The 11,492-nt window shown below is 39.5% G+C and overlaps 1 protein-coding gene across 1 annotated transcript in view; it reads left to right on the top strand.

The window, feature by feature from the left end:
• Positions 1-1,629: 1,629 nt before the first annotated feature.
• The window catches only part of ap4e1 (adaptor related protein complex 4 subunit epsilon 1), a 59,449-nt gene continuing 49,586 nt past the window's right edge, over positions 1,630-11,492 (top strand). The window contains exons 1-4 of the mRNA XM_048615735.1: positions 1,630-1,647; positions 2,220-2,291; positions 5,376-5,499; positions 6,799-6,872. Coding sequence (XP_048471692.1) covers positions 1,630-1,647; positions 2,220-2,291; positions 5,376-5,499; positions 6,799-6,872 — 288 coding nt within the window. The remainder of the gene's footprint in view (positions 1,648-2,219; positions 2,292-5,375; positions 5,500-6,798; positions 6,873-11,492) is intronic.

Below are 11,492 nucleotides of genomic sequence, written 5' to 3' on the forward strand. Positions count from 1 at the left end.
CTTATGAATGTTCCCTCTAAGCTGCATTGCTACTTGGCAATTCTGCTCGGTCCTGTCAGCGTGTAGCTGCATTGAATTTTGGTTCCAAAAGTCACTTCTGCGCAGAGACCTCAGAAGTCTGCATAGTAGCAGGGAAAATTAGATATAAGGACGTATATATTTGCCATTACAAAGAGTGTGATAATGTTCACCTGATTGATCCCTGGGATGGTTGGATTGTCTTATGAGGCGATTGGGCTTATATTCTGTCAAATTTAGAAGAATGACAGGTGATCTCATTGAAATCTACAACATTTTTACAGGACTTGACAGGGTAGATGCAGGAAAGAACCAAGGGACACAAACTTGGAATTTCTTCACTCAGAGGGTGAATCATTTGAATTAGAGTCATACAGTCAAACTGCACAGAAATAGACCCTTTGGTCCAACTCGCCCATGCCAACCAGACAATCCAATCTGACCAAGTCCCATTTGCCACCATTTGGCCCGTATCCATCTAAACCCTTCCTATTCATTTATCCAGTCAGATGCCTTTTTAAATGTTGTAATTGTACCCACCTGCACCATTTCATGTGGCAGTTTGTTCCATACACGCACCACCCTCTGCGTGAAAAAGTTGTCCCTCGGGTCCTTTTTAAATCTTTGCCCTCTCACCTTAAACCTAGGTCCTCTAGTTTTGGACTCCTCCCACACTAGGAAAAAGACCATGGCTATTCACCTTATCCATGCCCCTCATGATTTTATAAACCCGTATAGGGTCACCCCTCAGCCTCTGACCCTCCAGGGGAGAAAAGCTGCAGCCTATTCAGCCTCTTCCTATAGCTCAAACCCACCAATCCCAGCAACATCCTTGTAAATCTTTCTTGCACCTTCTCAAGTTTAACAATGTTCTTCCTATAGAAGGACAACCAGAAATGTATGCAGTATTCCAAAAGTGGGTCCCAGAGGGCTCTGGAGGCTGTCATTCAGTCTGCTCAAGATAGAGATCGAGTTGGACCAAAGGGTCTGTTGCCAGTGCTGTACAGCTCTATGACTCTAGAATAGATTTCCAGATATTAAGTATATCAAAGGGACATGGGCATACTGCATAAAAGTGGTGCCAAAAGAGAAGATCAGCCACAATCTAGTTGACTGGTAGAGCAGGTTTTAGGGGACAAGTATTTTCCTTCTATTTTCCATGGTCCTACGTTCACCCTTTCAGGCAACGTATTCCTGATCATCATAGCTCTCTTAAGAAAAAAAAATCTTACAATCAAGTTAAAACTTCCGTAAGAACGGTGGCTCAGTAGTTAGCACTGCTGCGTCACAGCGCCAGGGGCCCAGGTTCAATTCAAACCTTGGGCAACTGTCTGTGTGGAGTTCGCACATTCTCCCTGTGTCTGCGTGGGGTTGCTCCGGTTTCCTCCCACAGTCCAAAGATGTGCAGGCTAGGTGGATTGGCCATGCTAAATTGCCCATAGTGTTCAGGGATGTGTAGATTAGGTGGGTTATAGGGGGATGAGTCTGGGTGGGATGCTGTGAGGGTCGTTGTGGACTTGTTGGGCCGAAGGGCCTGTTTCCACACTGTAGGGATACTACTGAGAAGAAACTAATAGTTTGTGTTTTACTGCTTAAACACGTAATCATAAGATGAATATTGATGGGGAGGTAATTTGGATTATCATTACTGATTCATTTGGAAAGAAACCCATAGTTCCTCAGCACACCCCCATGCAATCATAGTATCCAAACTTTTAGTTGGCGCTGTTCTGCTCAGAGTCCCTTCCAAGTGTTGACATTGTTTGCAAAAAAAAGTTTCCTGATATTAAACTAATGTTTGACTTGAACCAACAGCTGAACCTATATCTCCTTAGCTTTGTAGAATTCCAAGTACAGTAGTTTTCTTAATTTATCTTATGGGTCTGTGTATCGCTGAAAACTCTGAATAAGTTCCACAGTTGCTATCCTATTCTTCTAATTTTTTTTGTAAAATGTAATTTCATTTATGTAGATTTTGAATTTTTGACATAAATTTATGAGTGCAAAAGCATCTTGCCTGCGCTTGTAAAATTGCATTCTTGGGCAATATCAGCCTTAATGATCACATTACGAATTCAACAAAAGTTGTTGGTATCTGTTTGAGTGCTCTGTTTTCATTGATAAATCAATACAATACAAATTGAAATTGTCACAGTTAAATACTACCTTTAGTTTTAACATTTAAATATTTTTGATTTTAGGACGAGGAAAAATTAATAAAGAAGGAACTGGCTGCATTAAAAGAACAGGTTTCTGCTCCTAGCATATCACTGGTAAGAATTCTTCATCTAAAACATTAGAATAATTCCTCCTTTTTTGTGAATGTTTATATGATGTGATTGTGTCATAGAGTCATACAGCATGGAAACAGACCCTTCAGTCCAACCAGTTCATGCTGAAAACATAATCCAAACTAAACTAGTCCCACCTGCCTGCTCCTGGCCCATATCCCTCCAAACCTTTCCTATTCATGTACTTATCCAAATGTCTTTTAAACTTTATAATTGTACCCACATCCACCACTTCCTCAGGAAGTTCATTGCACACGTGAACCACCCTTTGTTGTTGAAAAACTTGCCCCTCATGTCTTTTACAAATCTCTCTCCTCTCACCTTAAAAATATGCCCCCTAGTCTTGAAATCCCCCAACCTATGGAAAAGACAACTACTACTAACTCTATCTATACCTGTCGTTATTTTATGAACTTCTATAAGGTCGCCTCTCAACCTCCTACAGTCAAGTGAAAAACGTCCCAGTCTATCAGCCTTTCTTTATAACTCAAACCTTTCATACCTGGCAACATCTTTCCTGAGCCGCCTCCAGCGTGTGGAGCCATAGAGCAGTGTTGTGAAACAAGCCCTGCAGTTACTGGGGCAAGTAGGTTAAAAGTTCACATAGCATTCTTAAGAGTTATATTTATGAATCTCACTTTAGTTGTAAAATTTTAAGCAAAATGTATTGGCAAAGAGTTGGCAGATTTCAAAAGATGTAACCAGTGTTTTCATATACAATTAAGAATTATAGCCGAAATGTTAACCTTGACTTTTGTAATTGCAGCAATTCCTGATTCCATTTTGAATATTAGATGTGAACAAATACAACAATGCTTATAACTTCATTTGTTTCTTCTAAATGGGAATCTGTAAAAAATTTTTCATGTTTGAGAGTTTGTGATTGTTAACTAATTTTTCTTTTTAACATCAAGTTATAAGGCTCCATGTTTAGGGAAAAAACAGCCCACTCGCATGACTTTGCATTTAGGGAGTTAAGATCAACCTTTAGGGTGAAATGTGAATGATGAACAGTGGATAATTGTCCAACTGTGCGTAATAGCTAATTTTCTAAAGGTCATTACGAATTCCTGTATCCATATTTACAATGAAAATTACCGATGTAAACTTGTCATGCTAATTTCTCCTGCCATTGGTATCACTGAAGTACACATTTGTAAGAATTTGTTTGGAATTTTACTGACAAAAAGATAGCTGACATTATGGAACTGTCGTCTGACGTGTAGGAGCAGCAATATTAACTAGTGAAGGGATAGATCATAGAATCCCTACAGTGTGGAAACAGGCCTTTTGGCCCAACAAATCCACACCGAACCTCAGAGCATCCCACCCAGACCCATCCCCCTAATCTACACATCACTGAACACTATGGGCAATTTAGCATGACCAATCCACCTAGCCTGCACATCGTAGGACTACTTACTTTTCAAAACTGGACACTCGGCATTTTTTTCATGTGGGGATTAAAATGAGTTTTACAGAGGAGTGTCAGTCTTGTGCAGTTTGCCACATTGGTCCTTCTGTTTTACAAATGAAGGGAGCTCTGCAATTTCTGAGAGGAGACTCTGATTCTGGCTCCTTTAGAAATGCGGAGCTGTGCTTCCATTTTGATAGTTCTTTCTTAGTGCTGAACTTTCAGAGGATGTCAAACCACACCCGCTTTATGTAGCAGTCAGCTGCCAAATTCTGAAATGTAAAGGTCCTGACGGCAACTTTGACTGTATCTGTGAAATGGTAAGTGTACTATTAGAGTAGCAGATGGGTTTCTTAGTAGGATGACAGCTAGGTAGGGTGCCAGCTGGGGAAGGTGTAGGTGCCACGGGTAGGATGTCAGATGAGTAAGGGTTGAGTGCTAGTAATAGGACACTAGCTGGATATGGTGCCAAGTAGGAAGGGGATAGGATGCCAATGTGTAAAGTGCCATGGGTGGATGGGAGAAATTGGGTTTGGTGGGGCAGCTGGGAGAGTGGGTGTTGGATATAGCTGGCATGGTGTCAGATTGGGTTTGGCAGCTTGGGGTTTGGATTGGGTCGGGTCTGGTCTGGCAGTTTTGGGACACCGGGGTATAGTGTCAGGGTCTGGAGGAGGTGTAGCTGGGGATGTGAGAGGTAAGTATGGTGTCAGTTTAAGAGTTAGTCAGGCATTAATCTACATATTTAATCACCTAACTTTTCCTGAGTAGCCATTTTAACTCATATCATTGGAACCCTTTGAAATCTCCAGTTTAATGAGGACTTTGGAGGGTTCTAGGCACAGCGGAATTGCCCAACAGAAAATCCAATTTTCTGGGCAATTCTTTGAAGAGTGTTCTGTGAAAGGGCTTCCGCAGGTTCCTTTGTGCACCTCCCAACTATGCTGGGATAACAACTGCCTGTCCAGCAGAAACCTGAAGCCAACATGCTGATCACTAGTCATGTTTTTGAAGCTGTACATCAGAGCTAGGGAGACAATAACCAGAAAATGATTTTTATTTAATTCATTCATGGGATGAGGGTGTCACTGGCTAGGCAGCATTCATTGCCCATCCCTAATTGCCCAGGGGGCAGTTAAGAGTCAACCACATTGCTGTGGGTCTGGAGTCACATGTAGGCCAGACCAGGTAAGAATGGCAGTTTCCTTCCCTAAAGGACATTAGTGAACTAGATGGGTTTTTCCGACAATTGACAATGAATTCAGGTCATCATTAGACCCTTAATTCCAGATACTTATTGAATTCAAATTCCACCAACTGCCCTGGCAGGATTTGAACCCGGGTCCCCAGAACATTATCTGGGTCTCTGGATTAACAGTCCAGTGATAATACCACGAGACCATCACCTCCCCATTGATTTCTATCCAACGCCTAGTATAAATGAACAGTACGGATTTTAGTTGAAAATTGGAGTAAGCTTAATGCAATGTCCCTGCTGTTGAATGGCTCACCAGCACTTATTGCCAAAACTCACTTGTTAATAATAATTACTTGGGAAAGCAACCAGAAAGTAAATAACACCAGTGAAACTAGCTCTCGACGAGAAGTTGTATTCGGCAGGAGGAAAGTAATCCTTTGTTTTATTCCTTTTGCAGAAGCAGATGCGAGAATGTCTGGTGCGACTAATCTACTGTGAAATGCTGGGGTATGAGGCTTCCTTTGGATACATTCACGCCATCAAACTAGCTCAGCAGGGTAGTCTGATGGAAAAAAGAGTTGGTATGTTTCCTCTTCAAGCACTTTGATTAAATAGATAACCTGTTAAAACTGTTCTGGTGACTCAGCGCCCAGGTAGTACCTGTGGGTACAAGAATTGCAGGCTGATCTGTGGTCCATGAATCTCAGTCACAGCAAGGATGATTCTACAATTGGCTTGATGCAGCCGGGGGAAGTGGAAGAGACTTCCTACTGCTTTTGATTGAATAACCTCTTTAAAGTGCATGTTGTTGTCAAATGAGGATGTATTAAATTCAGCGATAATCGCTCTCCGTACTGAGATACTGTTCTTGTCCAGGTGATGCAGCAAGAATTGTTACTGGGCATAGTACTACAAGTAACTCAAAAACATATTCCCCCAGTATGACACTACCTTTTGGGAGGAAGGAAAGTAAGTATTATACCTTGTAACCTCTCTTGTCTGCAATTCTCTCAATTATAGAGTGACATTACAATACTTAACCTCATGTATGTGAACTGGAAATATCATGGATTTTAACATTAACTTCAAACATAAAACAGCTGTAAAAGTAGTAATAAATATTTTACTTAGCCAAATACCATATCTTTCATTCTCTGCTCCCAAAGCACTGTACTGAAATAATACTAATGGCAATTGATTTTGCTCAAAATATTTCCAGTCAGTTGGTGTTTCTGAAGAATAGATTTCTAGACTGGAGAACTTTGTGCGTTATTAAGTATTGCTTTGATTTTTATTAAAGGTAAGAAAATACAAATTCTAAACTGCATAATTTGAATGTTGCATGTTAGTTAGAATTGCAGAAGTTTAATTTTCAAGTTAATATTGATCAATTTGTATAGTATGGAAGCTCACAAGTCACTACATTGCAGTTGCTTCAGGCTCCTGTTGGGAATTCCAGCGTTTATAATGACATTCTTGTGGATTGTTGCATCCACGTTGCTATACTTTCTTGAGTTTTCTTCGTCTATATGTACTTGATATAGAACTGGGATTGGAGACAGTAAAATGTTTGCAAGATTAGGAAGTTGGATCATTTGAAGACTCTAGCTTTGATGCACAGTCTGCTGTGTTATTTTGGTTTACAGAAGCCTTTGTCTGGATTGTGAATTCTGCAGTCTTCAGCTAGATTGACCAGGTAGAGAAAATAACTGAAATGCATGCCTGTGCCAGATAAATGTGACACTTAGATTTGTCAAGGAGTAGGATTGAGGGTTTCAATGAAATATGCGGTCTGCTACCCTGAAATTCTGCAAAGGAAACAGTGTGGGAATTAAATTTGAGTAATATGGATATTTTCCTGTTTACTTTATTTTTGCTAGGCTACTTGGCTGTGTCTCTCTTTCTAAATGAAAGCCATCAACTGCTGCTTCTACTGGTAAACACTGTATTAAAGGTAAGAAGTGAGAGTAAATTGAATTTATAATTAATCATAACTGTTTCACAGAAAATGCTGACTTGAATCAATCTTAGTTAATTTGCAACTCTATCCTGTTTATTTTGCTCCTCTATGATGGTACTCCATAAACACGGTCTGCAAAGATTAAAATGTGATTAAAGTTTGTTGTACGAAACAGTAATGCAGAATTGTTTACTTCTCATTCTGTCGGTTATTTCTCTCTGCCCTATATGCCTTATCCTAAAACAAAAATGGTCACTTTTCCTTCACATTTCCTTTCTCTTCATTTCTGATCCATGCTGATACAGACAGAGCTCCTGGTTTATGGTAACTGAATAAGCCATGTTTTCCATTTCTTGTATAAAATCTTATGATTTTGCTTTTGCTGGTGTTTTTGGGGTGGTTTTCCACAACTGCTCACATTTTGCAGTGAAATTCCTTAACATCATGCATTGGTTATAATTATTCAGCTTTAAGTTGACTTGTGACTCACTTTTCACCTTTGAGTGAATCACTACAACTGATTTGGCATAAGTCGGAAGCCTTGCAAGTAACAGCGTTGTACAGAAAAAATGAACCAAGGAAGCGTCAGCAAAAATGTGACTTTGCTTTAAAAGAAGTCTTAAAAGGGCAGAAATAAACAACTTAGAAGAGTGGAAAGTAACTGTTTCTGAATTACCACATCAAGAATATTGTAACATTAAAATAATACATTATGTTAGCATGTGAATCTTTGTTACAAGATCCATCTGTGGTTGGCAAAAAGCAAATTTGAATAAAGACCAAAATGTTAGAAATCTTGACAGATCTAGCAGTGCCTGTGTAGTGAGAAATGTTTCAGGCGATTACCTTTCCAGAAGTAACAATGAGTCATGGTAGCTCAACTATTGCCTTGTATTAGGTTGTGGCAAAATACCAATTGTTTGAACTAAAGTGCACAAAAATAAATAGGAACAAACGGCTTAATTGTCATACACTGTACTAGCAGTCCTATTTAATTCTCTGTTCCAAGAAATGGTTTGCAAATTTAATTGAACCTTGCTTGTTGCGATGTTGAACAGATAAGATACATGGTGTTGTAATCATAGCTTTGTTTTCTCAGTTTGTATGCCACATGAAATCATTTTGTAGATAATTATAATGTTTTGAGACAAGGCGATGTTCCAGCTTTAAACCAAAATATATGTAAATTTAAACAATTGCAGTCCCAGCACTGATCCCTGAGACACACCACTAGCCACTGATCACCAACCAGAAAAACACCCATTTGTCCCCACTCTTTGCTTTCTGTTAGTTAACCAATCCTCTGTCCGCATGCTAATACATTGCCTGTAGCGCCATGTACCTTTATCTTATGCAAACTAAAACAAGAGGGCATAGCCTCAAAATGAGGGGAATCAGATTTAGGACTGAGTCGAGGAGGAACTTCTTCACCCAAAGGGTTGTGAATGTGTGGATTTCCCTGCTCACTGAAGCAGTTGAGGCTACCTTGTTGAATGTTTTTAAGGCAAAGGTAGATTTTTGAACAGTAAAGGAATTGAAGGTTATGGTGAGCTGACAGGTAAGGAGAGCTGAGTACACGAAAAAATCAGGCATGATCTTATTGAATGGTGGAGCAGGCTCGACGGGCCAGATGGTCTACTTCTGCTCCTATTTCTTATGTTCTTAAGTTCTTAAAGCCTCCCCTACAGCACAAGCAAATCTCGCAGCAAGATTATTGGACTCATTCTGGTTCAGATGCAACCCATCCAGCATGTACAGTTCCCACTAACCCGGAAACTGTCCCAATGATCCAGAAATGTAAAGCCCTCCCTCTTACATCATCCCTTTAGCCACGCATCCGTCTGATCTCGCTTCCCATTCCCATATTTATGTTGGTGCAGGCTTGGAGGGCCAAAGGGCCTGTTCCTGTGATGTAATTTTCTTTGTTCTTTGTTCACTGTGACTAGGCAGAAATGCCAAAGTGTGCTTTTCTATTCAGACCATTTTTGTTATAAACTTGGAATTTCTGTTCACTCTTAAACGTAGCAAAATCTATTGGCTTATTCTCCAACACTTAAATTGAGAAAACAAATTCAGCACTGTAGCCATAAAATTAAAATATAGTGATTGTACAAAACTGCAACCATCTGCTCACATTCATAGTCATATTGTTTTCTCACAAAATCAATTTAGGAAAAGTAGGAGCTTAGCACTTCATTAAACGTGAAAATGGCCAGCGGGTGATGCCACTGTACGGAGGGCCTTTGCCTGTGTTACTTAACAGGTTGATTAGAAAATGTCTGCCTTTATTTCCTTTAAAGGAGTTGGACTGTACATGAAAATCACCTGGTTTGTTTCTTTGACATGCTGCCTGGTACTTCTGAAATTTGGTATGGGGAATATGCAATAATAATTTGGAATGGTTCTCAAATTTAAGGGAACACTTAAAGAGAAGATTGTTACTATCTCTTTGCAAGAGAAGTTGTCAGGAGTATGAGGTTTTCTCTGTTTTAATTAAGTAATTGCACTTTTAAGAAATGGTACATCTTTGTTTTTTTATGTATATGTTTTTGTATGTATATGTTTTTATATGTATTTTAATATGATTAGTTTTCAAAAAGATGTATTGGATATATTTTTCATTTCATTACATACTAGCAATCTGTTTGTAATGGTAAACACATTAGCATCATCTGACCTATGGGAGAAGACCTCCTTTGATCTAAAATTACAAGGATGTTTATTGTTTTGTTTTATATAGAGCACAGAGGAAATCCATCCCCCTTGAATTAAATTTTAAAACAGCAAATTCGATCAAACAAGGTTATAGTATCATCACAACAGTTGTTACTTGCTTTTCCAGTTACAGTTTGATAGCTTAATTAAGAACGTGACAATTTGGAATTTTATTTAAAATGTTAAAAATTTCCTAACATATCAACAAAAGTAGTGTTGGAGGAAAAGGTAATAATGCACCAACATGCTGTGCGTCAGAGTGAAAGATGGTGTGTCCACTTCCCATTTTGCTTAAGTTACTGCCTCCATCCAGATCATGAATCAATGGCAATGAAGGATTCCCAAGACTATTCAAGGATGGAAATGTTTGAAGAAAGTGAGCATGCTTTGCCTCTTCCCCATATGTATTGCTTTCTTCATCCTTGCAGCAATTATTCAAGATAGAGTTAATAGTTGCATTTAAAAATTACGATTGATTTGAAAGATTAAGCATGGATTTAAGAGAAAATTGTGTCAAACTAACTTGCAGGAGTTTTATTGAAGCTGTAACAGAGAATGTTGAGAAAGGGAAGGCTGTTGATGTGGTATGCATGGATTTTTAGAAGGCGTTCAATAATGTCACTCAACAGATTTGTGAGTGTGGTTGTAGGTCATGGAAGAAGAGGGTCAGCAGCAATCTGGGTGGAAAATCGACAAAGGGATAGGAAGTAAAATGTAATGGTTAATGGCTACTTTTGGGCTAGAGGAACGTGTGTAGTGGAATTCTTCAGGGGTCAGTATTGGGGTCCTTGCTTTTCCTGAAATATATAAATGATCTAGATCTTGGTGTGCAGAGGACTGTTTCAAAGCTTGCAAAAATCTTAAGAGGATTGTGAACTGTGAGGACAGCACAGAGCTTTGAAAGGACATTGACAGGTTGGTGGTGTGGGCAGATAGGTGGCAAATTAAGTTTGATGCGGAGATATATGAAGTGATATACCTTGGTACAAAAAGCATAGACAGTATTAAAAAGATAGTAGGAGCTGCCGATGCTGGAGAATCTGAGATAACAGGGTGTACAGCTGGATGAACACAGCAGGCCAAGCAGCATCAGAGGAGCGGGAAAGCTGACATTTCGGGTAGGTCTAGACCCGAAATATCAGCTTTCCTGCTTCTCTGATGCTGCTTGGCCGACAGTATTAAAGGGTTTTATTCTTGCAGGAGTCGAGAGAAACCAATGTGCATGTCCATAAAAGGTATCAGGGCAGATAGATAGAGCTGTTAATAAACATAAAGTATTTTAGGCTTCATAAATACTGGCTTAGAGTACATGAGCTGGGCGGTTAAGGTTAACTTACATGAGACATTGGTTAAACTTCATCAGGAGTATTGTTTACAGTTCTGTGCATCATGCTACAGGAAGGATGTGAATGCAATGGAGGGAGTGCCGAAGAGATTTCTGAGAATGGTTCCAGGACTGAGATACTTGTTATGAGGAAAGATTAGAGGTCTTGGGACGGTTTTCTTTGTAGAAGAGAAGACAAAGAAGGGATTTGATAGAAGTTTGTAAAGTTGTAAGGGGCCTGGACTGTTCAATGGATAGTGGGCAACAGTTCCTATTTGTAAATAGATCAAGAAACAGAAAGCACAGTTTTAAAGTATTTTACAAAAGAAGCAAGTGCAAGCAGTAAGAGTATGGAATGCATTCCCTGGAGGTATGGTGATGGCGACAGGCTATTAAATTAATTATTTAAGTAGAAACATTGTGCAAGGTTACAGGGAACAGGAGACTGGCACAGTCAAAATGATTAGAGAGCTGGTACAGGCACAATGGGCTGAATAGCCTCTTTGCAAGGAACAATTCTGTAACTCTGATCTAGGAGTGGCAGAGATCTAGGAGTGGCAGAGATCTAGGAGTGG

The sequence above is a fragment of the Rhincodon typus genome, chromosome 33 (assembly GCF_021869965.1).
Source record: "Rhincodon typus isolate 14 chromosome 33, sRhiTyp1.1, whole genome shotgun sequence".
Classification (NCBI taxonomy): Eukaryota; Metazoa; Chordata; class Chondrichthyes; order Orectolobiformes; family Rhincodontidae; genus Rhincodon; species Rhincodon typus.